This window comes from Oncorhynchus kisutch, unplaced genomic scaffold, assembly GCF_002021735.2.
Source record: "Oncorhynchus kisutch isolate 150728-3 unplaced genomic scaffold, Okis_V2 Okis03b-Okis08b_hom, whole genome shotgun sequence".
Taxonomy (NCBI): domain Eukaryota; kingdom Metazoa; phylum Chordata; class Actinopteri; order Salmoniformes; family Salmonidae; genus Oncorhynchus; species Oncorhynchus kisutch.
The window spans coordinates 12,623,476-12,651,280 of record NW_022261980.1 but is presented as its reverse complement, the minus strand read 5'-3'; the positions used below and the strand labels follow the sequence as shown (position 1 = coordinate 12,651,280).

Sequence of the window (27,805 nt, the reverse complement as noted above, 5' to 3'; positions counted from 1 at the left end):
CATACCTGGTCATCCCTACTGCCTCTGATCTGGTGGGCTCACTAAACACAAATGCTTCGTTTGTAAATGATGTCTGAGTGTTGGAGTGTGCCCCTGGCTATCTGACAATAAATAAAAAATGGTCCCTTCTGGTTTTCTTAATATACAGAATTTGAAATGATTTATACTTTTAGTTTTGATACTTAAGTACATTTTAAAACCAAATACTTTTACTCAAGTATTATTTTACCTGGGTGACTTTCACTTTAACTTGATAGAAAATGACAAAGTAAATCTTTACTTTCACTTAAGTATGACAACTGAGTACTTTTTCCACCACGGATTACTTGACTGATTGTATAACAGTCACTTCTATTGTATGGACTGTATGTAGTACATAACATGAGGGTGGATATCACTCAAGCCTTGTCACACATCAGATGTAAATATTTCAGATGGCATGAATTGGCTGGTGTCACTTGGAGCGGAACATGACGCGAGCAGCCTTTGGATGTTGGTTTCACCCATAGTATACATGAAGCCCCGAATAAATAAAATAATAATACCTTTGTAAGATCTGTACTTCTGTACAGTCCAAGACAAATCCAGACACCATCCATATTATATGTATTTCCATTTAAATAGTATCAATGTTTTCAAACGTTTTTTTAAAATTGTACCGACTGTGCACGAGCACGTTCCTTCCTTTCTTTTGATTTGTGGGTGTAACGCGCACGTAGCGACACCTGAGCTACGTTCAATGCAGGAAAAACGTACTGTAACGTTCAATTCAACGGAAACGGTGCTGTTCTGCACGACCAGTTCAAAAACGGGGAAGGCGTAGTTGGATGGGGTTTGTGTTGGAGGACCGCTGTGCCGCAGTCATTTACATTAAATTGCTTCGATACACACGGAGCATACGTACCTCAAAGTAAGTTCAAGATCGTTTTAGGGAAACGTGTCGTTCAGTACAAACCGTTAAGCAACGTAAACGTTCAATCGAACTGAACGCACCCCTGGATGACTGTTTCCGCATCTAGCCAGCTGTCCTAATGAATGAGGCGGAGGATCTCCAGCATTGCTTCTCAGTGATATAACAGCAAGGATATTAATTTCACTAACAGTACCTTTAGATATCACAATGCAGACCCTCACACCCCACGTGTATTGGGCACAGCGTCATGCAGACATCTACCTGCGTGTGGAGCTGAGTGACGCTAAGGTATGTTACGGATGATCTCCGGGACCGACCTGTCATCGACCTAGATGGTTAGGACAACAAGCCAGCTAGATGGTTAGGACAACAAGCCAGCTAGATGGTTAGGACAACAAGCCAGCTAGATGGTTAGGACAACAAGCCAGCTAGATGGTTAGGACAACAAGCCAGCTAGATGGTTAGGACAACAAGCCAGCTAGATGGTTAGGACAACAAGCCAGCTAGATGGTTAGGACAACAAGCCAGCTAGATGGTTAGGACAACAAGCCAGCTAGATGGTTAGGACAACAAGCCAGCTAGATGGTTAGGACAACAAGCCAGCTAGATGGTTAGGACAACAAGCCAGCTACATGGTTAGGACAACAAGCCAGTTAGATGGTTAGGACAACAAGCCAGTTAGATGGTTAGGACAACAAGCCAGTTAGATGGTTAGGACAACAAGCCAGCTAGATGGTTAGGACAACAAGCCAGTTAGATGGTTAGGACAACAAGCCAGCTAGATGGTTAGGACAACAAGCCAGCTAGATGGTTAGGACAACAAGCCAGCTAGATGGTTAGGACAACAAGCCAGCTAGATGGTTAGGACAACAAGCCAGCTACATGGTTAGGACAACAAGCCAGTTAGATGGTTAGGACAACAAGCCAGTTAGATGGTTAGGACAACAAGCCAGTTAGATGGTTAGGACAACAAGCCAGCTAGATGGTTAGGACAACAAGCCAGTTAGATGGTTAGGACAACAAGCCAGCTAGATGGTTAGGACAACAAGCCAGCTAGATGGTTAGGACAACAAGCCAGCTAGATGGTTAGGACAACAAGCCAGCTACATGGTTAGGACAACAAGCCAGCTAGATAGCCTCTTTCAGCCTGTAATAAGTGTATTTGTTTAAGCTCACTGCTGGACGTTGTAAATTGAATGCATTTGACATGAACAAATGACATACATGACATTAGCTACAATGCTGTTTAGAGAATGGACTGATAGCAGCCCCATGCTTACATGTTAGCTAGTAAGCTCATACATCTAGCTAGATAATTTGCCACTTGTTGTATTAGCTATACAGAGTGATAACAAAAGTGTAGCATGTCACAAGATAGAGTAACTTTTATATATAATATATATATATATATTTATATAACTTATATATTATATATAGTTTCCTGAGGTCTTGATCCAGTGTTTCCACATAACAAAATCAGGTCATCATGAGAAGTATGGTTCTCGACGAGGCGAGACAGTTGCCAACACTCAGCTACTGAAGCTAACTATCTACTGTAATTCATATTGAGTTGTAGTAGCTAGTGGTGGTGGTGCATCCTACCAAATGTCATGCTTCATAAAAGATTCAGGAATTGTCATGGTGATCGCTGGATCCAATTTAGCCAGTCAGCAAACACACACTCAAGGTGCATCGTGACGACATGTACTCCAGCTACGTACTACTGTATGTAATGTCATCAGAATATGTTTAGTGATGCTGTATGTGTGAAGGAGACACATCCACATCAAGCCATTCAGTCACTTAGTTTGATCTCAACCAATGTTAGTGTGGTTTCTATATGTAGCCTGGTAGCTGACAGTCTTCTGCTTTTTGAGGGGTGTTTTTTATTTTTATGCTTGACATTTTTTTGTGTATTTTTTGTAGAATCTTGATATCTGCGTGCAAAACAACACCCTGCAATTTAAAGGTTGGTATTACGCTGGAACAGAAAGAAGGAAAATACATCTAGTCTGTACAGAGTACATGGTGTTAAACCGACGTTCCTTTGTTGGACAGCTCAGGGTCACGGAGCTAAAGGAGACCATGACTATGAGTTCAGTCTGGACTTCCTGGAACCAGTAAAACCTGAGGTATTCTATTATTTCCTATTCCAGAAATGTCGTTTTTTTTCATTTGTGATAAAATACCTCACACTCTCTTCTCAGTCTCAAAGACAAACATTCTCTTCTGGTACTAGAGATTGTTACTGTTCCCTTCTTGTGGTTTATTAGTAAGTGTGTCTTCCGCAGGAGGCTGCTCATGATAATGTCTGGAACGGAGCAAATGGAATGGAATGGAAACCATGGTAACCACGTATTTGATACCATGCCACTGATTCCTCTCCAGTCATTACCACGAGCCTGTCCTCCCCAAATGAAGGTGCCACCAACCTCCTGTGGTATCTACAATTATTATCATACTCACTGTGTGTCTGTCTGCCAGGTTAGTCACAGGTCGACACAGCGCCTGGTAAATGTGACAGTGAGGAAGCAAGAGCAGCGTTGGTGGGATAGACTCACTCTGCAGGAGAGGAAACCTCTCTTCCTGGCGCCAGACTTCGACCGTTGGCTCGACGAATCAGACGCAGAGATGGAGCTTCAGGCTAAGGTAGTAATGGCCAGGGTCAGTTTTGGTACAACTTTTAGATGTAATACATAAGGAATTATAAGGCTTTATTTATTTCTGTTTTCTAAGGGTGTTATGACATTTATTACACCTGATGGTCTGTCTGTTTGTTTTCAGGAAGAGGAGAAGATAAACAAGGTCAGCATCGAGTCAAGAATCCGTAAAGACCGTAAGTACCAAGCGGTGCAGCTGTGCCCCTTTTATCTCTAATCTGAAGATTTACATTTCTTGGTTTAGACCAGGGATCATCAACTAAGTTCAGCCTCGGGCTGATATATTTATTTTTCATTGACCAGTTGGTCGGTAGACCGGAACATGAGTACTAATCATTTGTAGACTGCAAATTGACAGCAAGAATCCAAAACGGATCATTTGAAACTTTCCTTAAAGTTGTATCCGACCACGTCTCTCTCTCTCTCTTATACTTGAGAACAGATTTTGACTAAATTAACATTCTGGTGTTTTTATCCTTTTATCTCCAACAATGAAAATGCAAAAAGGAAAGAAAGAGAAATTCATTTATTTATTTATTTTTTCTCCGAAAAGTTGTGGGGCCAAATAAATCCACCGCGGGCCGCCAACTGGCTGCCAACCCTGGTTTTGACTGTGCATCATCTTTTAGTTTATACCACACACAAGTACAAGCTACCTTTTTAAGTACTTGATAATCATTTTGGTTTTGGTTATAGACATACAAAACCAACTGACTGGAGTTTCCTTTTGTATTTTTGAATTGTGTTTTTTATTGAAGAAGAAAGGCTGTCTGTTCATGTACAACCTGATGTTATGTGTTTTAAAGATGTTGTATGGTAATATGTGGTTTGTTCTCTCAGCCTACCTGGGCCTGAAGAAGGGCTATCTGTTCATGTACAACCTAGTCCAGTTCCTGGGCTTCTCCTGGATCTTTGTCAACATGACCGTCCGTCTCTTCATCCTGGGACAAGGTCAGTGGTCCAGAGCCTGCTGAGGGTCCAGCCTTGTTAGTAGCTGTTGTTTGTTGGTTGGTTGTCTTGAGAGTTGACGACAGCGTTGGCCATAGATAGACACACAGTAGGTGAAGTCAGTGTTTCAGGGATGGAAAAGAAAACAATCAGAATCATTCCTTTTCCACAGCTACAGTTGGAACTAGCTACCTCAGAACTGGTTCTCCATCATAATGTAAGAGAGTTAGTATTAGATGGCTCATATAAACACTAATATTTACATACATTATCATTCTTCCTCCTATTTTTATTTTTAGCTGAAAGCTGTCTAGTTGTGTTTCTGAAAGCTGTCTAGTTGTGTTTCTGAAAGCTGTCTAGTTGTGTTTCTGAAAGCTGTCTAGTTGTGTTTCTGAAAGCTGTCTAGTTGTGTTTCTGAAAGCTGTCTAGTTGTGTTTCTGAAAGCTGTCTAGTTGTGTTTCTGAAAGCTGTCTAGTTGTGTTTCTGAAAGCTGTCTAGTTGTGTTTCTGAAAGCTGTCTAGTTGTGTTTCTGAAAGCTGTCTAGTTGTGTTTTCTGAAAGCTGTCTAGTTGTGTTTCTGAAAGCTGTCTAGTTGTGTTTCTGAAAGCTGTCTAGTTGTGTTTCTGAAAGCTGTCTAGTTGTGTTTCTGAAGCTGTCTAGTTGTGTTTCTGAAAGCTGTCTAGTTGTGTTTCTGAAAGCTGTCTAGTTGTGTTCTGAAAGCTGTCTAGTTGTGTTTCTGAAAGCTGTCTAGTTGTGTTTCTGAAAGCTGTCTAGTGTGTTCTGAAAGCTGTCTAGTTGTGTTTCTGAAAGCTGTCTAGTTGTGTTTCTGAAAGCTGTCTAGTTGTGTTTTCTGAAAGCTGTCTAGTTGTGTTTCTGAAAGCTGTCTAGTTGTGTTCTGAAAGCTGTCTAGTTGTGTTTCTGAAAGCTGTCTAGTTGTGTTTCTGAAAGCTGTCTAGTTGTGTTTCTGAAAGCTGTCTATTGTGTTTCTGAAAGTAGTCTAGTTGGGTTTCTGAAAGCTGTCTAGTTGTGTTTCTGAAAGCTGTCTAGTGTGTTTCTGAAAGCTGTCTAGTTTGTGTTTCTGAAAGCTGTCTAGTTGTGTTTCTGAAAAGCTGTCTAGTTGTGTTTCTGAAAGCTGTCTAGTTGTGTTTTCTGAAAGCTGTCTAGTTGTGTTTCTGAAAGCTGTCTAGTTGTGTTTCTGAAAGCTGTCTAGTTGTGTTTCTGAAAGCTGTCTAGTTGTGTTGGTCTGAAAGCTGTCAGTTGTGTTTCTGAAAGCTGGTCTAGTTGTGTTTCTGAAAGCTGTCTAGTTGTGTTTCTGAAAGCTGTCTAGTTGTGTTTCTGAAAGCTGTCTAGTTGTGTTTCTGAAGCTGTCTAGTTGTGTTTCTGAAAGCTGTCTAGTTGTGTTTCTGAAAGCTGTCTAGTTGTGTTTCTGAAAGCTGTCTAGTTGTGTTTCTGAAAGCTGTCTAGTTGTGTTTCTGAAAAGCTGTCTAGTGTGTTTCTGAAAGCTGTCTAGTTGTGTTTCTGAAAGCTGTCTAGTTGTTTTTCTGAAAGCTGTCTAGTTGTGTTTCTGAAAGCTGTCTAGTTGTGTTTCTGAAAGCTGTCTAGTTGTGTTTCTGGAAAGCTGTCTAGTTGTGTTTCTGAAAGCTGTCTAGTTGTGTTTCTGAAAGCTGTCTAGTTGTGTTTCTGAAAGCTGTCTAGTTGTGTTCTGAAAGCTGTCTAGTTGTGTTTCTGAAAGCTGTCTAGTTGTGTTTCTGAAAGCTGTCTAGTTGTGTTTCTGAAGCTGTCTAGTTGTGTTTCTGAAAGCTGTCTAGTTGTGTTTCTGAAAGCTGTCTAGTTGTGTTTCTGAAAGCTGTCTAGTTGTGTTTCTGAAAGCTGTCTAGTTGTGTTTCTGAAAGCTGTCTAGTTGTGTTTTCTGAAAGTGTCTAGTTGTGTTTCTGAAAGCTGTCTAGTTGTGTTTCTGAAAGCTGTCTAGTTGTGTTTCTGAAAGCTGTCTAGTTGTGTTTCTGAAAGCTGTCTAGTTGTGTTTCTGAAAGCTGTCTAGTTGTGTTTCTGAAAGCTGTCTAGTTGTGTTTCTGAAAGCTGTCTAGTTGTGTTTCTGAAAGCTGTCTAGTTGTGTTTCTGAAAGCTGTCTAGTTGTGTTTCTGAAAGCTGTCTAGTTGTGTTTCTGAAAGCTGTCTAGTTGTGTTTCTGAAAGCTGTCTAGTTGTGTTTCTGAAAGCTGTCTAGTTGTGTTTCTGAAAGCTGTCTAGTTGTGTTTCTGAAAGCTGTCTAGTTGTGTTTCTGAAAGCTGTCTAGTTGTGTTTCTGAAAGCTGTCTAGTTGTGTTTCTGAAAGCTGTCTAGTTGTGTTCTGAAAGCTGGTCTAGTTGTTGTTCTGAAAGCTGTCTAGTTGTGTTTCTGAAAGCTGTCTAGTTGTGTTTCTGAAAGCTGTCTAGTTGTGGTTCTGAAAGCTGTCTAGTTGTTTGAAGCTGTCTAGTTGTGTTTCTGAAAGCTGTCTAGGTTGTTGTTCTGAAGCTGTCTAGTTGTGGTTTCTGAAAGTAGAATCTAGTTGTGTTCTGAAAGGCTGGTCTAGTTGTGTTCTGAAAGCTGTCTAGTTGTTGTTTCTGAAAGCTGTCAGTAGTGTTATGAAAGCTGTCTAGTTGTTGTTTCTGAAAGCTGGTACTAGTTGTGATTTCTGAAAGCTGGTCTAGTTGTGGTTCCTGAAAGCTGCTCTAGTTGTGGTTTCTGAAAGCTGTCTAGTTGTGTTTCTCTGAAAGCTGTCTAAGTTGTGTTTCTGAAAGCTGTCTAGTTGTTGTGTGTTTCTGAAAGCTGTCTAGTTGTGTTTCTGAAAGCTGTCTAGTTGTGTTTCTGAAAGCTGTCTAGTTGTGTTTCTGAAAGCTGTCTAGTTGTGTTTCTGAAAGCTGTCTAGTTATGTTTCTGAAAGCTGTCTAGTTGTGTTTCTGAAAGCTGTCTAGTTGTGTTTCTGAAAGTAGTCTAGTTGTGTTTCTGAAAGCTGTCTAGTTGTGTTTCTGAAAGCTGTCTAGTTGTGTTTCTGAAAGCTGTCTAGTTTATATCTAGTTGTGTTTCTGAAAGCTGTCTAGTTGTGTTTCTGAAAGCTGTCTAGTTGTGTTTCTGAAAGCTGTCTAGTTGTGTTTCTGAAAGCTGTCTAGTTGTGTTTCTGAAAGCTGTCTAGTTGTGTTTCTGAAAGCTGTCTAGTTGTGTTTCTGAAAGCTGTCTAGTTGTGTTTCTGAAAGCTGTCTAGTTGTGTTTCTGAAAGCTGTCTAGTTTATATCTAGTTGTGTTTCTGAAAGCTGTCTAGTTTATATCTAGTTGTGTTTCTGAAAGCTGTCTAGTTTATATCTAGTTGTGTTTCTGAAAGCTGTCTAGTTGTGTTTCTGAAGCTGTCTAGTTGTGTTTCTGAAAGCTGTCTAGTTGTGTTCTGAAAGCTGTTAGTTGTGTTTTCTGAAGCTGTCTAGTTGTGTTTCTGAAGCTGTCTAGTTGTGTTTCTGAAAGCTGTCTAGTTGTGTTTCTGAAAGCTGTCTAGTTGTGTTTCTGAAAGCTGTCTAGTTGTGTTTCTGAAAGCTGTCTAGTCCGTGGTTCTGAAAGGCTGTCTAGTGTGTTTCTGAAAGCTGTCTAGTTGTGTTTCTGAAAGCTGTCTAGTTGTGTTTCTGAAAGCTGTCTAGTTGTGTTCTGAAAGCTGTCTAGTTGTGTTTCTGAAAGCTGTCTAGTGGTGTTTCTGAAAGCTGTTCTAGTGGTGTTTCTGAAAGCTGTCTAGTTGTGTTTTCTGAAAGCTGTCTAGTTGTGTTTCTGAAAGCTGTCTAGTTGTGTTTCTGAAGCTGTCTAGTTGTGTTTCTGAAAGCTGTCTAGTTGTGTTTCTGAAAGCTGTCTAGTTGTGTTTCTGAAAGCTGTCTAGTTGTGTTTCTGAAAGCTGTCTAGTTGTGTTTCTGAAAGCTGTCTAGTTGTGTTTCTGAAAGCTGTCTAGTTGTGTTTCTGAAAGCTGTCTAGTTGTGTTTCTGAAAGCTGTCTAGTTGTGTTTCTGAAAGCTGTCTAGTTGTGTTTCTGAAAGCTGTCTAGTTGTGTTTCTGAAAGCTGTCTAGTTGGTTCTGAAAGCTGTCTAGTTGTGTTTCTGAAAGCTGTCTAGTTGTGTTTCTGAAAGCTGTCTAGTTGTGTTTCTGAAAGCTGTCTAGTTGTGTTTCTGAAAGCTGTCTAGTTGTGTTTCTGAAAGCTGTCTAGTTGTGTTTCTGAAAGCTGTCTAGTTGTGTTTCTGAAAGCTGTCTAGTTGTGTTTCTGAAAGCTGTCTAGTTGTGTTTCTGAAAGCTGTCTAGTTGTGTTTCTGAAAGCTGTCTAGTTGTGTTTCTGAAAGCTGTCTAGTTGTGTTTCTGAAAGCTGTCTAGTTGTGTTTCTGAAAGCTGTCTAGTTGTGTTTCTGAAAGCTGTCTAGTTGTGTTTCTGAAAGCTGTCTAGTTGTGGTTCTGAAAGCTGTCTAGTTGTGTTTCTGAAAGCTGTCTAGTTGTGTTTCTGAAAGCTGTCTAGTTGTGTTTCTGAAAGTAGTCTAGTTGTGGTTCTGAAAGCTGTCTAGTTGTGTTTCTGAAAGCTGTCTAGTTGTGTTTCTGAAAGCTGTCTAGTTGTGTTTCTGAAAGTAGTCTAGTTGTGGTTCTGAAAGCTGTCTAGTTGTGGTTCTGAAAGCTGTCTAGTTGTGTTTCTGAAAGCTGTCTAGTTGTGTTTCTGAAAGCTGTCTAGTTGTGTTTCTGAAAGTAGTCTGTTGTGTTTCTGAAAGCTGTCTAGTTTATATTCAGTTGTGTTTCTCTAAGCTGTCTAGTTGTGTTTCTGAAAGCTGTCTAGTTTATATTCAGTTGTGGTTTCTGAAAGCTGTCTAGTTGTGTTTCTGAAAGCTGTCTAGTTGTGTTTCTGAAAGCTGTCTAGTTGTGTTTCTGAAAGCTGTCTAGTTGTGTTTCTGAAAGCTGTCTAGTTGTGTTTCTGAAAGCTGTCTAGTTGTGGTTCTGAAAGCTGTCTAGTTGTGTTTCTGAAAGCTGTCTAGTTGTGTTTCTGAAAGCTGTCTAGTTGTGTTCTGAAAGCTGTCTAGTTGTGTTTCTGAAAGCTGTCTAGTTGTGTTTCTGAAAGTAGTCTAGTTGTGGTTCTGAAAGCTGTCTAGTTGTGTTTCTGAAAGCTGTTTAGTTGTGTTTCTGAAAGCTGTCTAGTTGTGTTTCTGAAAGTAGTCTAGTTGTGGTTCTGAAAGCTGTCTAGTTGTGGTTCTGAAAGCTGTCTAGTTGTGTTTCTGAAAGCTGTCTAGTTGTGTTTCTGAAAGCTGTCTAGTTGTGTTTCTGAAAGTAGTCTAGTTGTGTTTCTGAAAGCTGTCTAGTTTATATTCAGTTGTGTTTCTGAAAGCTGTCTAGTTGTGTTTCTGAAAGCTGTCTAGTTTATATTCAGTTGTGTTTCTGAAAGCTGTCTAGTTGTGTTTCTGAAAGCTGTCTAGTTGTGTTTCTGAAAGCTGTCTAGTTGTGTTTCTGAAAGCTGTCTAGTTGTGTTTCTGAAAGCTGTCTAGTTTATATTCAGTTGTGTTTCTGTGAAGTGATCTGAGTGAGTCAAAATTCAACCACACCACCAAGCCAATGTGTTACTTCCCTAGAATAACTAAACAGGCTCTTTATTCATAGATGTGTCCATTTGAATATGAGAAAGGGAACATCGACTCTAGTCTGTAGATTCATTTGTCTTGCAAATAGCTTTGAATAGCCTGGTGGTCCAGTCTGTTGGTGTTTTAGCCAAATTCTGTTTGTATGTCTTCACAACATTTTAAGAGTTGACTACAGCAGTAGTTTGCCACCCTGTTGTGTTTGGTCTATCCGCAGAGATACTTGAGGACACTAATGAGAACGTAGACCTACTGGTGAAATACACGTGAAGTGGTACTTGGGGTGTACTTCAGGCACAGCAAAATGTGATTGGTGTAGAGCCACTAAAATAGGTTGAGAACCACTGGATTTGAGCACGTACAGTATGGAACCAGGCTACTCTGGGTATGCAGTGTTTGGCCTAACATGTTAGCACCACTGTGTAGCACCACTGTGTAGCACCACTGTTATAGCACCACTGTGTAGCACCACTGTTATAGCACCACTGTATAGCACCACTGTGTAGCACCACTGTTATAGCACCACTATGTAGCACCACTGTTATAGCACCACTGTATAGCACCACTGTATAGGCACACTGTTATAGCACCACTGTTATAGCACCACTGTATAGCACCACTGTGTAGCACCACTGTATAGCACCACTGTATAGCACCACTGTATAGCACCACTGTTATAGCACCACTGTGTAGCACCACTGTATAGCACCACTGTATAGCACCACTGTATAGCACCACTGTATAGCACCACTGTGTAGCACCACTGTATAGCATCACTGTATAGCACCAATGTGTAGCACCACTATATAGCACCACTGTATAGCACCACTGTATAGCACCACTGTGTTGCACCACTATATAGCACCACTGTGTAGCACCACTGTATAGCACCACTATATAGCACCACTGTGTAGCACCACTGTGTTGCACCACTGTGTAGCACCACTGTGTTCCACCACTGTGTAGCACCACTGTGTTCCACCACTGTGTAGCACCACTGTGTAGCACCACTGTGTAGCACCACTGTGTTCCACCACTGTGTAGCCTGTGTGTAACTGTGTTCTACCTCTCCACTGTGTAACTGTGTTCTACCTCTCTCTCTTCTCTCCCTCTTATCAGACTCGTTCTATGACACGTTCCACACCATTGCTGACATGATGTACTTCTGTCAGATGATGGCCGTAGCAGAGGTCATGAACCCTCTAGTGGGTCTGGTCAAGACAGGGGTGTTCCCAGCTATGATCCAGGTAGGGTTCCAATCCAAACACACGGAAAAATAACTTTCGAAATGACTTGGGTTTAAAATAAAAAACACATCATAATTTAGGTTACATTGACTTTTAGTTGTTTTTTGGTCAAAGCTAAAGTTAACGGCAATGGTTTTGTAAACCAACCAAAGCAAAGACTCTCTCCTTGCCCATAGGAGACTTTCAGGTTGAGGACAGGATGCATTCAGGGTGAGGACAGGTTGAGGACAGGATGCATTCAGGTGAGGACGGGATGCATTCAGGTTGAGGCCGGTATGCATTCAGGTTGAGGCCGGGATGCATTCAGGTTGAGGGCCGGGATGCATTCAGGTTGAGGCCGGGATGCATTCAGGTTGAGGCCGGGATGCATTCAGGTTGAGGCCGGGATGCATTCAGGTTGAGGCCGGGATGCATTCAGGTTGAGCCCGGGATGCATTCCAGGTTGAGACCGGGATGCATTCAGGTTGAGGTCGGGATGCATTCAGGTTGAGGACGGGGATGCCATTCAGGTGAGGACGGGAATGCATTCAGGTTGAGGCGGGATGCATTCAGGTTGAGGCCGGGATGCATTCAGGTTGAGGCCGGGATGCATTCAGGTTGAGGCCGGGATGCATTCAGGTTGAGGCCGGGATGCATTCAGGTTGAGGGCCGGATGCATTCAGGTTGAGGCCGGGATGCATTCAGGTTGAGGCCGGATGCATTCAGGTTGAGGCCGGGATGCATTCAGGTTGGAGGCCGGGATGCATTCAGGTTGAGGCCGGGGTGGCATTCAGGTTGAGGCCGGGGTGCATTCCAGGTTGAGCCGGGGTGCATTCAGGTTTGAGGCCGGGGGTGCATTCAGGTTGAGCCGGGGTGCATTCAGGTTGAGGCCGGGGTGCATTCAGGTTGAGGCCGGGGTGCATTCAGGGAGAGGCCGGGGTGCATTCAGGGATGAGGACGGGGATGCATTCAGGTTGAGGCCGGATGCATTCAGGTTGAGGACGGGATGCATTCAGGTTGAGGCCGGGATGCATTCAGGTTGAGGCCGGGATTGCATTCAGGTTGAGGCCGGGATGCATTCAGGTGGCCGGATGCTCAGGTTGAGGCCGGGATGCATTCAGGTTGAGGCCGGGATGCATTCAGGTTGAGGCCGGGATGCATTCAGGTTGAGGCCGGGATGCATTCAGGTTGAGGCCGGGATGCATTCAGGTTGAGGCCGGGATGCATTCAGGTTGAGGCCGGGATGCATTCAGGTTGAGGCCGGGATGCATTCAGGTTGAGGCCGGGATGCATTCAGGTTGAGGCCGGGATGCATTCAGGTTGAGGCCGGGATGCATTCAGGTTGAGGCCGGGATGCATTCAGGTTGAGGCCGGGATGCATTCAGGTTGAGGCCGGGATGCATTCAGGTTGAGGCCGGGTGCATTCAGGGTGAGGCCGGGATGCATTCAGGTTGAGGCCGGGATGCATTCAGGTTGAGGCCGGGATGCATTCAGGTTGAGGCCGGGTGCATTCAGGGTGAGGCCAGGAGAGGCCAGGATGCATTCAGGGTGAGGCCAGGATGCATTCAGGTTGAGGCCAGGATGCATTCAGGTTGAGGCCAGGATGCATTCAGGTTGAGGACAGGATGCATTCAGGTTGAGGACAGGATGCATTCAGGTTGAGGACAGGATGCATTCAGGTTGAGGCCAGGGTGCATTCAGGGTGAGGCCAGGGAGAGGACAGGATGCATTCAGGTTGAGGCCGGGATGCATTCAGGTTGAGGACGGGATGCATTCAGGTTGAGGCCGGGATGCATTCAGGTTGAGGCCGGGATGCATTCAGGTTGAGGCCGGGGTGCATTCAGGGTGAGGCCAGGGAGAGGCCAGGATGCATTCAGGGTGAGGCCAGGATGCATTCAGGTTGAGGCCAGGATGCATTCAGGTTGAGGCCAGGATGCATTCAGGTTGAGGACAGGATGCATTCAGGTTGAGGACAGGATGCATTCAGGTTGAGGACAGGATGCATTCAGGTTGAGGCCAGGGTGCATTCAGGGTGAGGCCAGGGAGAGGACAGGATGCATTCAGGTTGAGGCCGGGATGCATTCAGGTTGACGACGGGATGCATTCAGGGTGAGGACAAGTGATTTTGTATTTAGGGTGAATTAACCCTTTAATGAAGTGTGTTTCTGTGATTTTTTGTTGTTGTTGTTGACCTGTCCAGGTGGTGGGTAGGAACGTAATCCTGTTTGTGATCTTCGGTAGTCTGGAGGAGATGCAGAACAAAGCAGTGGTCTTCTTCGTCTTCTACCTCTGGAGCACCATAGAGATCTTCAGGTGACTCTACCTCTATAGTCAATATAGATCTACAGGTGACTCTACCTCTATAGTATAGTCAATATAGATCTACAGGTGACTCTACCTCTATAGTCAATATAGATCTACAGGTGACTCTACCTCTATAGTATAGTCAATATAGATCTACAGGTGACTCTACCTCTATAGTCAATATAGATCTACAGGTGACTCTACCTCTATAGTCAATATAGATCTACAGGTGACTCTACCTCTATAGTATAGTCAATATAGATCTACAGGTGACTCTACCTCTATAGTCAATATAGATCTACAGGTGACTCTACCTCTATAGTCAATATAGATCTACAGGTGACTCTACCTCTATAGTATAGTCAATATAGATCTACAGGTGACACTACCTCTATAGTATAGTCAATATAGATCTACAGGTGACTCTACCTCTATAGTCAATATAGATCTACAGGTGACTCTACCTCTATAGTCAATATATATCTACAGGTGACTCTACCTCTATAGTATAGTCAATATAGATCTACAGGTGACTCTACCTCTATAGTCAATATAGATCTACAGGTGACACTACCTCTATAGTATAGTCAATATAGATCTACAGGTGACTCTACCTCTATAGTCAATATAGATCTACAGGTGACTCTACCTCTATAGTCAATATAGATCTACAGGTGACTCTACCTCTATAGTATAGTCAATATAGATCTACAGGTGACTCTACCTCTATAGTATAGTCAATATAGATCTACAGGTGACACTACCTCTATAGTATAGTCAATATAGATCTACAGGTTACTCTACCTCTATAGTCAATATAGATCTACAGGTGACTCTACCTCTATAGTCAATATAGATCTACAGGTGACTCTACCTCTATAGTATAGTCAATATAGATCTACAGGTGACTCTACCTCTATAGTATAGTCAATATAGATATACAGGTGACTCTACCTCTATAGTCAATATAGATCTACAGGTGACTCTACCTCTATAGTCAATATAGATCTACAGGTGACTCTACCTCTATAGTCAATATAGATCTACAGGTGACTCTACCTCTATAGTCAATATAGATCTACAGGTGACTCTACCTCTATAGTCAATATAGATCTACAGGTGACTCTACCTCTATAGTCAATATAGATCTACAGGTGACTCTACCTCTATAGTCAATATAGATCTACAGGTGACTCTACCTCTATAGTCAATATAGATCTACAGGTGACTCTACCTCTATAGTCAATATAGATCTACAGGTGACTCTACCTCTATAGTATAGTCAATATAGATCTACAGGTGACTCTACCTCTATAGTCAATATAGAACTACAGGTGACTCTACCTCTATAGTATAGTCAATATAGATCTACAGGTGACTCTACCTCTATAGTCAATATAGATCTACAGGTGACTCTACCTCTATAGTCAATATAGATCTACAGGTGACTCTACCTCTATAGTCAATATAGATCTACAGGTGACTCTACCTCTATAGTCAATATAGATCTACAGGTGACTCTACCTCTATAGTCAATATAGATCTACAGGTGACTCTACCTCTATAGTCAATATAGATCTACAGGTGACTCTACCTCTATAGTCAATATAGATCTACAGGTGACTCTACCTCTATAGTCAATATAGATCTACAGGTGACTCTAACTCTATAGTCAATATAGATCTACAGGTTACTCTACCTCTATAGTCAATATAGATCTACAGGTGACTCTACCTCTATAGTCAATATAGATATACAGGTGACTCTACCTCTATAGTATAGTCAATATAGATCTACAGGTGACTCTACCTCTATAGTATAGTCAATATAGATCTACAGGTGACTCTACCTCTATAGTATAGTCAATATAGATATACAGGTGACTCTACCTCTATAGTCAATATAGATCTACAGGTGACTCTACCTCTATAGTCAATATAGATCTACAGGTGACTCTACCTCTATAGTCAATATAGATCTACAGGTGACTACCTCTATAGTCAATATAGATCTACAGGTGACTCTACCTCTATAGTCAATATAGATCTACAGGTGACTCTAACTCTATAGTCAATATAGATCTACAGGTGACTCTACCTCTATAGTCAATATAGATCTACAGGTGACTCTACCTCATTACAGCTCACATCCAGATAACTGCCAAAATAAAGGAAACACGACATAAAGCTGCTTCAATGCACCTCGTCATAGATTCTACAGGTGTCTGGAACTCTTATTGAAGGGATGTGACATCATTCTATTGGAGGGATGTGACATCATTCTTCCTCCAGAAAATTCCATAGTGTGGTGTTTTGTTGATGGCGGTGCAAAACACCATGTCAGGCTCTGCAACAGAATCTCCCAGAGGTGTTGAGTTGGGTTGAGATCTGGAGACTGAAACGACCAGGGTAAATGGTTTACGCTGTTTTCGTGGGTTTTCCTTAACTCTTTTTCTATAACCTCAACTTTAGTCTCCTCACCTGCGATCGAAGTATCCTAAAGAGTGGTTCGGTGTAAGAAATATGGTGTAAGGGAATTGTCATCAATCAATCAAATGTATTTACAAAGCCCTTCTTACATCAGACGATGTCACAAAGTGCTGTACAGAAACCCAGCCTAAAACCCCAAACAGCAAGCAATGCAGGTGTAGAGGCACGGTGGCTAGGAAAAACTCTCTGTAAAGGCAGGAACCTAAGAGGAAACCTAGAGAGGAACCAGGCTCTGAGGGGTGGCCAGTCCTCTTCTGGCTGTGCCGGGTGGAGATTAGAAACCTAGAGAGGAACCAGGCTCTGAGGGGTGGCCAGTCCTCTTCTGGCTGTGCCGTGTGGAGATTAGAAACCTAGAGAGGAACCAGGCTCTGAGGGAGGCCAGTCCTCTTCTGGCTGTGCCGGGTGGAGATTAGAAACCTAGAGAGGAACCAGGCTCCAAGGGGTGGCCAGTCCTCTTCTGGCTGTGCCGGGTGGAGATTATAAGAGTACATTGTACTCTGGGTACTCGGCACCATGATATCCGAACAACAAACACCTACAGGACTGTTTCGCTAGCACAGACTGGAACATGTTCCCGCGATTCAACCGATTACGTCGAGGAGTTTACGCATCGACGACATCATCCTCACAATGACCATACATACATAAATACGTACGTGCGTGCATACCCCAACCAGAAGCCATGGGTTACAGGCAACATCTGCACTTAAAGGCCAGAGCTGCCGGTTTCAAAGAACAGGACACTAATCCGATAAGAAATCCCACTACGACCTCTGACGAGGTCTGACCTTCACTGACATTTTTTTTCTCCCTACTACTTTACTGCCTTTATTGTCTCATAGACCAACTCCAATTCACATACCGCCCCAACAGATCCACAGATGACACAATTTACTGGCATTATTGTCTCCTAGACCAACTCCAATTCACATACCGCCCCAACAGATCCACAGATGACACAATTTCCTGGCATTATTGTCTCCTAGACCAACTCCAATTCACATACCGCCCCAACAGATCCACAGATGACACAATTTACTGGCATTTTTGTCTCCTAGACCAACTCCAATTCACATACCGTCCCAACAGATCCACAGATGACACAATCTCAATCACACTGCCCTCTCCCACCTGGACAAGAGGAACACCTATGTGAGAATGTTGTTCATTGACTTCAGCTCAACATTCAACACCATAGTGCCCTCCAAGCTCATCACTAAACTCAGGATCCTGGGACTGAACACCTCCCTCTGCAACGTGATCCTGGACTTCCTGAAGGGCTGCCCCCCCAGGTGATGAGGATAAGCAACGCTGACCCTCAACACTGGGGGCCTCTCAGGGGTGCATGCTTAGTCCCCTCCTGTACTCCCTGTTCACCCACAACGGCGTGGCCGCGCACGACTCCAACACCGTCATTAAGTTTGCTGACAACATGACGGTGGTTGTCCTGATCAACAATGATGATGGGACAGCCTACAGGGACGAGGTCAGTGACCTGGCAGTGTGGTGCAAGGACAACAACCTTTCCCTTAACGTCAACAAGACAAAGGAGTAGATTGTGGACTACAGAAAACCCACGGCCGAGGCATGCCCCCATCCACGACTGGGCTGTAGTGGAGCGGGTTGAGAGCTTCAAGTTCCTCGGTGTCCACATCACTAAGGAATTGACGTAGTCCAGACGCACCAACACAGTCGTGAAGAAGGCACGACGACGTCTCTTCCCCCTCAGGAGGCTATAAAGATTTGTCATGGGCCCTCAGATCCTCCAAATGTTCTAGAGCTGCAGCATCTTGACTGTCTGCATCACCGGTTGGTATGGCAACTGCTCGGCCTCCGACCTGCAAAGCACTACAGAGGGTAGTGGGTACGGCCCAGTACATCACTGGGGCTGAGCTCCCTGCCATCCAGGACCTCTATACCAGGCGGTGTCAGAGGAAGGTACCAGGCGGTGTCAGAGGAAGGTACCAGGCGGTGTCAGAGGAAGGTACCAGGCGGTGTCAGAGGAAGGTACCAGGCGGTGTCAGAGGAAGGTACCAGGCGGTGTCAGAGGAAGGTACCAGGCGGTGTCAGAGGAAGGTACCAGGCGGTGTCAGAGGAAGGTACCAGGCGGTGTCAGAGGAAGGCCCTAAACATGGTCAAAGCCTCAAGCCATACAAATGATAGACTGTTCTCTGTGCTACGGCACGGCAAGCGGTACCGATGCAAGTCTGGAACCAACAGGACCCTGAACAGCTTCTACCCCCCAAGCCATAACACTACTAAATAGTTAGCCTGGGTATGCTATTGGTTAACTATTTAAATATCTGCATTGACCCTTTTTGCACTAACGTCTTTGACTCATCACATACTCTGGTGTTACTGTTTATTATCTATCCTGTTGCCTAGTTACTTTACCCCAACCTATATCTACATATCTACCACATGTGACAAATACGATTTGATTTCATCGACAGATCTTCCTTTAACCATGAATGGACATTATATTACCGGCTAGTGAGGCTAGTTGTAACCATGAATGGACATTATATTACCAGCTAGTCAGACTAGTTGTAACCATGAATGGACCAGCTAGTGAGGCTAGTTATAACCATGAATGGACATTATATTACCAGCTAGTGAGGCTAGTTGTAACCATGCATGGACCAGCTAGTGAGGCTAGTTGTAACCATGAATGGACCAGCTAGTGAGGCTAGTTGTAACCATGAATGGACCAGCTAGTGAGACTAGTTGTAACCATGAATGGACCAGCTAGTGAGACTAGTTGTAACCATGAATGGACATTATATTACCAGCTAGTGAGACTAGTTGTAACCATGAATGGACCAGCTAGTGAGGCTAGTTGTAACCATGAATGGACATTATATTACCAGCTAGTGAGACTAGTTGTAACCATGAATGGACCAGCTAGTGAGGCTAGTTATAACCATGAATGGACATTATCTTACCAGCTAGTGAGGCTAGTTGTAAGCATGAATGGACCAGCTAGTGAGGCTAGTTGTAACCATGAATGGACGAGCTAGTGAGGCTAGTTGTAACCATGAATGGACGAGCTAGTGAGGCTAGTTGTAACCATGAATGGACGAGCTAGTGAGGGTAGTTGTAACCATGAATGGACCAGCTAGTGAGGCTAGTTGTAACCATGAATGGACCAGCTAGTGAGGCTAGTTGTAACCATGAATGGACGAGCTAGTGAGGCTAGTTGTAACCATGAATGGACCAGCTAGTGAGGCTAGTTGTAACCATGAATGGACCAGCTAGTGAGGCTAGTTGTAACCATGAATGGACCAGCTAGTGAGGCTAGTTGTAACCATGAATGGACGAGCTAGCGTTGGCCTGCACTGTATTGCAGCTGTCTCACTAGTGCTGTTACTGTTGGTATTTGTCTGTTCTACATGTTGACCTGCATTGTATTGCTCACTGCTTGTGAATGATGCTAAATAAACCTGTTGTTTGTCGTCTGTCCCAGGTATCCATTCTACATGCTGGCCTGCATCGACACAGACTGGAAGTTGCTGACCTGGCTCAGATACTCCATCTGGATGCCCCTCTACCCTCTGGGGGTGCTAGCAGAGGGTCAGTGGGCCTGTCACACACACACACACCATACACACACACACCATACACACCATACACACACACACACACCATACACACACACACCATACACACACACACACATACACACACACACACACCATACACACACACACACACCATACACACCATACACACACACACACCATACACACACACACACACCATACACACACACACACACCATACACACCATACACACACACACCATACACACACACACACCATACACACACAAACCATACACACACACACACACACACCATACACACCATACACACACACACACCATACACACACAAACCATACACACACACACACACAACATACACACACACACACCGACCACACACACACACACACACACCCACCACACACACACACACACACACACACCCACCACCACCACACACACACACACACTCCTCAGAGAGCTCTATGCTATATTCACTTATTATGTCAATTGTATGTAAATAATAGTGGTATGATGTTTGTAGTCAAACAAGATATTACTTAGTTATTACCAAGATATCCAAGTGTTGCTGTGTATTCCTGTCTGTCCTGTCAGCTATAGCTGTGATCCAGTCCCTGCCTATCTTCGATGAGACCCGTCTGTACAGCATCCCTCTACCTACGGTCCTGGGCTCGTCCTTCAGCTTTTCCTTCACTCTGAAGATCTACCTGGCCCTCATGTTCCTCGGTCAGTTAGTACCACTCTCTGACCCTACACCCTAACCCTCCACCCTAATCCTCCATCCTAAACCCTCTCTCTAACCCTCCACCCTAACCCTCCATCCTAACCCTCTACTCTAACCCTCTCTCTAACCCTCTACCCTAACCCTCTCTCTAACCATCTACCCTAACCCTCTCTCTGACCCTCTCTCTGACCCTCTCTCTAACCATCTACCCTAACCCTCTCTCTGACCCTCTAAATCAAATCAAATCAAATGTATTTATATAGCCCTTCGTACATCAGCTGATATCTCAAAGTGCTGTACAGAAACCCAGCCTAAAACCCCAAACAGCAAGCAATGCAGGTGTAGAAGCACGGTGGCTAGGAAAAACTACCTAGAAAGGCCAATACCTAGGAAGAAACCTAGAGAGGAACCAGGCTATGTGGGGTGGCCAGTCCTCTTCTGGCTGTGCCGGGTGGAGATTATAACAGAACATGGCCAAGATGTTCAAATGTTCATAAATGACCAGCATGGTCGAATAATAATAAGGCAGAACAGTTGAAACTGGAGCAGCAGCACAGTCAGGTGGACTGGGGACAGCAAGGAGTCATCATGTCAGGTAGTCCTGGGGCATGGTCCTAGGGCTCAGGTCCTCCGAAAGAGAGAAGGAGAGAATTAGAGAACGCACACTTAGATTCACACAGGACACCGAATAGGACAGGAGAAGTACTCCAGATATAACAAACTGACCCCAGCCCCCCGACACATAAACTACTGCAGCATAAATACTGGAGGCTGAGACAGGAGGGGTCAGGAGACACTGTGGCCCCATCCGAGGACACCCCCGGACAGGGCCAAACAGGAAGGATATAACCCCACCCACTTTGCCAAAGCACAGCCCCCACACCACTAGTACCCTCTCTCTAACCCTCTACCCTAACCCTTCTCTGACCCTCTCTCTGACCCTCTCTCTGACCCTCTACCCTAACCCTCTCTCTGACCCTCTACCTAACCCTCTACCCTAACCCTCTACCCTAACCCTCTCTCTAACCCTCTACCCTAACCCTCTCTCTAACCCGCTACCTAACCCTCTACCCTAACCCTCTACCCTAACCCTCTCTCTAACCCTCTACCCTAACCCTCTCTCTAACCCGCTACCTAACCCTCTACCCTAACCCTCTACCCTAACCCTCTCTCTGACCCTCTCTCTGACCCTCTCTCTGACCCTTTCTCTGACCCTCTCTCTATAACCCTCCACCCTAACCCTCCATCCTAACCCTCCATCCTAACTCTCTACCCTAACCCTCCACCCTAACCCTCTCTCTGACCCTCTCTCTATAACCCTCCACCCTAACCCTCCACCCTAACCCTCTACCCTAACCCTCTACCCTAACCCTCTCTCTAACCCTCTATCCTAACCCTCTCTCTGACCCTCTCTCTAACCCTCCACCCTAACCCTCCATCCTAACCCTCTACCCTAACCCTCCACCCTAACCCTCTCTCTAACCCTCTACCCTAACCCTCTCTCTAACCCTCCACCCTAACCCTCTCTCTGACCCTCTCTCTGACCCTCTCTCTAACCCTCTCTCTAACCCTCTCTCTAACCCTCTACCCTAACCCTCTCTCTGACCCTTCTCTGACCCTCTCTCTGACCCTCTCTCTAACCCTCCACCCTAACCCTCTCTCTAACCCTCTACTCTACCCTAACCCTCTCTCTAACCCTCTACCCTAACCCTCTCTCTGACCCTCTCTCTAACCCTCCATCCTAACCCTCTACCGTAACCCTCCACCCTAACCCTCTCTAACCCTCTACCCTAACCCTCTCTCTAACCCTCCACCCTAACCCTCTCTCTAACCCTCTACTCTACCCTAACCCTCTCTCTGACCCTCTCTCTGACCCTCTCTCTAACCCTCCACCCTAACCCTCCATCCTAACCCTCTACCCTAACCCTCCACCCTAACCCTCTCTCTAACCCTCCATCCTAACCCTCTCTCTAACCCTCCACCCTAACCCTCTCTCTGACCCTCTCTCTAACCCTCCACCCTAACCCTCCACCCTAACCCTCTCTCTAACCCTCCTTCCTAACCCTCTCTCTAACCCTCCATCCTAACCCTCTACCCTTAACCTCCACCCTAACCCTCCATCCTAACCCTCCACCCTAACCCTCCATCCTAACCCTCCACCCTAACCCTCTCTCTGACCCTCCACCCTGACCCTCTCTCTGACCCTCTCTCTAACCCTCTACCCTAACCCTGTCTCTGACCCTCTCTCTAACCCTCCATCCTAACCCTCTACCCTAACCCTCCACCCTAACCCTCTACCCTAACCCTCTACCCTAACCCTCTACCCTAACCCTCCACCCTAACCCTCTACCCTAACCCTCTACCCTAACCCTCTACCCTAACCCTCTACCCTAACCCTCTACCCTAACCCTCTACCCTAACCCTCCATCCTAAACCTCTACCCTAACCCTCCACCCTAACCCTCCACCCTAACCCTCTACCCTAACCCTCTACCCTAACCCTCTACCCTAACCCTCCACCCTAACCCTCTCTCTGACCCTCTCTCTGACCCTCTACCCTAACCCTCTACCCTAACCCTCTACCCTAACCCTCTACCCTAACCCTCTACCCTAACCCTCTCTCTAACCCTCCATCCTAACCCTCTCTCTAACCCTCCATCCTGACCCTCACTCTGACCCTCTCTCTGACCCTCTCTCTATAACCCTCCACCCTAACCCTCCATCCTAACCCTCCACCCTGACCCTCCACCCTAACCCTCCACCCTAACCCTCTCTCTAACCCTCTCTCTAACCCTCTCTCTGACCCTCTCTCTGACCCTCTCTCTGACCCTCTCTCTGACCCTCTACCCTAACCCTCTACCCTAACCCTCCACCCTAACTCTCCACCCTAACCCTCTCTCTGACCCTCTCTATAACCCTCCACCCTAACCCTCTCTCTGACCCTCTCTCTGACCCTTTCTCTGACCCTCCAGCTGTATCTATCTGTCATGTTTCAGGATCTATTAATGTCTCTAAGGGAGAAACATAAACTTTGGGTCAAAATATGATTCGTTTTCTTACAGTATCTTGTCTTTCTGGCCAAGTGGATGGAGTTTGCACTTAACAAACATTTTAAATTATAAAAAGTATATTTTTTCTTCCCAGGTCTGTTCATCAACTTCCGCCACCTGTTTCGCCAGAGGAGGAGACGAATGCGCTCCAGGAAGAGGAAAATGAACTAACGGATAGAAAGACAAACCTCACGATCTCTCTAGTCTCACTGCTGGTTGCCTTTTCACACCTCTCCTCTCCTTACACTTCTCTCTTCTCTCCTCACCTCACACCTCTCACCGCTCCTCTCTCTCCTCTCTCTTCTCTCCTCTCCTCACCTCTCTTCTCTCCTCTCCTCACCTCACACCTCTCTCCTCTCTCACCTCTCTTCTCTCCTCTCCTCACCTCACACCTCTCTCACCTCTCTTCTCTCCTCTCCTCACCTCACACCTCTCACCGCTCCTCTCTCTCCTCTCTCCTCTCTCTTCTCTCCTCACCTCTCTCCTCTCCTCTCCTCTCCTCACCTCACACCTCTCTCCTCTCTCACCTCTCTTCTCTCCTCTCCTCACCTCACACCTCTCTCACCTCTCTTCTCTCCTCTCCTCACCTCACACCTCTCTCCTCTCTCACCTCTCTTCTCTCCTCTCCTCACCTCACACCTCTCTCACCTCTCTTCTCTCCTCTCCTCACCTCACACCTCTCTCTCCTCTCTTCTCTCCTCTCAACTCACACCTCTCTCCTCTCTCACCTCTCTTCTCTCCTCTCTCACCTCTCTTCTCTCCTCACCTCACACCTCTGTCCTCTCCTCTCTCACCTCTCTTCTCTCCAACCAACCACATCCTCCTCTTCTCCTTTTCCTGTGGATGTACCTCCTCTAACAGACACTCATCTTCCTCACCCAGTCTGTCCATCAGAGGTACCTCCTCTAACAGACACTTCTCTTCCTCACCCAGTCTGTCCATCAGAGGTACCTCCTCTAACACAAACACTTCTCTTCCTCACCAAGTCTGTTCATCAGAGGTACCTCTAACACAAACACTTCTCTTCCTCACCCAGTCTGTCCATCAGATGTACCTCCTCTAAACACAAACACTCATCTTCCTCACCCAGTCTGTCCATCAGAGGTACCTCCTCTAAACACAAACACTTCTCTTCCTCACCCAGTCTGTCCATCAGAGGTACCTCCTCTAACACAAACACTCATCTTCCTCACCCAGTCTGTTCATCAGAGGTACCTCCTCTAACACAAACACTCATCTTCCTCACCCAGTCTGTCCATCAGAGGTACCTCCTCTAACACAAACACTCATCTTCCTCACCCAGTCTGTCCATCAGAGGTACCTCCTCTAAACACAAACACTCATCTTCCTCACCCAGTCTGTCCATCAGAGGTACCTCCTCTAAACACAAACACTTCTCTTCCTCACCCAGTCTGTCCATCAGAGGTACCTCCTCTAAACACAAACACTTCTCTTCCTCACCCAGTCTGTCCATCAGAGGTACCTCCTCTAACACAAACACTCATCTTCCTCACCCAGTCTGTCCATCAGAGGTACCTCCTCTAAACACAAACACTCATCTTCCTCACCCAGTCTGTCCATCAGAGGTACCTCCTCTAACACAAACAAGTGCATTCAATTCACACCCTCTTTTTCTGATTTATATCCATGTCATACTGTTAGTATTAACAGATACATGTCATACTGTTAGTATTAACAGATACATGTCATACTGTACTGTTAGTATTAACAGATACATGTCATACTGTACTGTTAGTATTAACAGATACATGTCATACTGTACTGTTAGTATTAACAGATACATGTCATACTGTTAGTATTAACAGATACATGTCATACTGTACTGTTAGTATTAACAGATACATGTCATACTGTACTGTTAGTATTAACAGATACATGTCATACTGTACTGTTAGTATTAACAGATACATGTCATACTGTTAGTATTAACAGATACATGTCATACTGTTAGTATTAACAGATACATGTCATACTGTACTGTTAGTATTAACAGATACATGTCATACTGTTAGTATTAACAGATACATGTCATACTGTTAGTATTAACAGATACATGTCATACTGTACTGTTAGTATTGAAGGAGCTGTACTGTAAACGGTTCTAGCGTCTCTTGGCCAGACTAAACAACTTGTGTATTTTCTGAATTCCATTTTGCAGCTCATGTAATCCTCATAATGGACCTGCCTTCAGTTTGAATTCAGGAAGTGAAATGAAAACTGCCCATTGTATTCTATGAAGAGTGTTTTTTTTTTTAAATCACTCTTTTTAAAAATTTTGGATCCACTTTAATGACTTGACTGAATAGATCTGAATTGACTCTGACTCTGTTACAGTCATTGATAGAACAGTCATGTTGCACTTCACTACTGTCCCATCTGACCAGAAGTCAGCGTCAGGCCTAATGCTATACATTGATTTGTTTTGTTATACGTATTTTTTTTTTTTTTAAAGGCCCAGTGCAGTTAGAAATATGTATTTATATATATTTCCACACTATGAGGTTGGAATAACACTGTGAAATTGTGAACATTATCATAATGTCCTTTTTAGTGTAAGAGTTGTTTTGAATAGACTGACATTTCAGCCTGTTTTGGCAGGATGGAGTTTTGGCCTTCCACTGTGACATCACTATGGGGTGAATTAGTTAATTGACCAATAAGAAAGAGAGTTCTAAAACCCCTCTGCCAATAACAGCACAGTTTTCCCCTCCCCACTCAGACCACTCCCAGACAGACCTAGCTAAATTGTTGCTTGAAATCACAGTAAGGTACTTCATTGTTGCCCAGGAATGATTTGATATTGACATTAAAAAAAAACGCATTTGGACTTTAAAAAAGAAATATTGCATTATTCCTAAATGAACTTTTGTATGCCAACAGTGTTTCTCATGCAGTATAGAATCAAGCTGCATTCTGGGATGTAAGCTACTGTATTCTCCAGTGATGTTTATAGTCCCCGTGATATCTACTATCTCCATCATGCCATCCTTGCTGTGTTGTTCCAAGGCTCACTGATCTGTGTCTGATGACATGGTTAGAGTTGCGTCCCGACTCTCCACACTTCTCCTAGAGCGTGCTCTTGCACAATTCCTGTCATCGAAACAGACAAAGGGAACCAGTCAGAGCCCAGAACCTCAGGGAAATGGACATTGGTTAGAGAATTAAGGGAAGAGGATCACTGTCTGGAATCATGTGTTTTATTAGAAGGTTTTGAAGGGTTGAAGGATCAATTATAATGTGTGATATTATAATAACCAATAAAGTTATGTGAAATAAAGTGAATATCTGTAGTTATTTATGAAAAGAGCATAGCTGGTGGTGTGAATAAAAACCCACAATTATATAGGTGTCCTTTATCTCCTCATAATAGCCCCTTTATATAGGTGTCCTTTATCTCCTCATAATAACCCCTTTATATAGGTGTCCTTTATCTTCTCATAATAACCCCTTTATATAGGTGTCCTTAATCTCTTTATAATAACCCCTTTAAATAGGTGTTCTTTATCTCCTCATAATAACCCCTTTATATAGGTGTCCTTTATCTCCTAATAATAACCCCTTTATATTGGTGTCCTTTATCTCCTCATAATAACCCCTTTATATAGGTGTCCTTTATCTCCTCATAATAACCCCTTTATATAGGTGTCCTTTATCTCCTCATAATAACCCCTTTATATAGGTGTCCTTTATCTCCTCATAATAACCCCTTTTATATAGGTGTCCTTTATCTCTTCATAATAACCCCTTTATATAGGTGTCCTTTATCTCCTCATAATAACCCCTTTATATTGGTGTCCTTTATCTCCTCATAATAACCCCTTTTATATAGGTGTCCTTAATCTCCTCATAATAACCCCTTTATATAGGTGTCCTTTATCTCCTCATAATAACCCCTTTATATAGGTGTCCTTAATCTCCTCATAATAACCCCTTTTATATAGGTGTCCTTTATCTTCTCATAATAACCCCTTTATATAGGTGTCCTTTATCTCCTCATAATAACCCCTTTATATAGGTGTCCTTTATCTCCTCATAATAACCCCTTTATATAGGTGTCCTTAATCTCCTCATAATAACCCCTTTTATATAGGTGTCCTTTATCTTCTCATAATAACCCCTTTATATAGGTGTCCTTAATCTCTTTATAATAACCCCTTTAAATAGGTGTTCTTTATCTCCTCATAATAACCCCTTTATATAGGTGTCCTTTATCTCCTCATAATAACCCCTTTATATTGGTGTCCTTTATCTCCTCATAATAACCCCTTTATATAGGTGTCCTTTATCTCCTCATAATAAC

The 27,805-nt window shown here is 44.2% G+C and overlaps 1 protein-coding gene across 2 annotated transcripts; it reads left to right on the top strand.

Moving 5' to 3' along the window:
* The first annotated feature begins 787 nt into the window (after nt 1-787).
* On the top strand, nt 788-26,787 carry LOC109881483 (very-long-chain (3R)-3-hydroxyacyl-CoA dehydratase). Of its 2 annotated transcripts, XR_004206726.1 has the most exons (12): nt 1,044-1,201; nt 2,840-2,882; nt 2,972-3,045; nt 3,398-3,562; nt 3,698-3,749; nt 4,414-4,524; nt 11,244-11,371; nt 13,551-13,663; nt 19,610-19,716; nt 20,306-20,437; nt 23,579-25,016; nt 25,071-26,787. XR_004206726.1 is itself a non-coding variant. In XM_031812780.1 (11 exons), exons 1-11 carry the CDS (start codon nt 1,121-1,123, stop codon nt 23,653-23,655), a joined length of 1,083 nt encoding a protein of 360 aa, XP_031668640.1. In that variant the 5' UTR covers nt 788-1,120; the 3' UTR covers nt 23,656-26,787. The 2 variants fall into 2 exon arrangements, 1 of the variants encoding a protein (XP_031668640.1); XM_031812780.1 differs by having other exon boundaries at nt 788-1,201; nt 23,579-26,787.
* The last annotated feature ends 1,018 nt before the right edge of the window (nt 26,788-27,805 follow it).

What these genes read in the sequence shown, in the direction of transcription:
- LOC109881483 (XM_031812780.1), top strand. Translation starts at nt 1,121, where the DNA reads ATGCAGACCCTCACACCCCACGTGTATTGGGCACAGCGTCATGCAGAC. An exon ending in GTCAAGAATCCGTAAAGACC is followed by an intron (nt 3,750 to 4,413) that starts GTAAGTACCAAG and finishes TTGTTCTCTCAG; the next exon opens with CCTACCTGGGCCTGAAGAAG. An exon ending in AGCACCATAGAGATCTTCAG is followed by an intron (nt 13,664 to 19,609) that starts GTGACTCTACCT and finishes CGTCTGTCCCAG; the next exon opens with GTATCCATTCTACATGCTGG.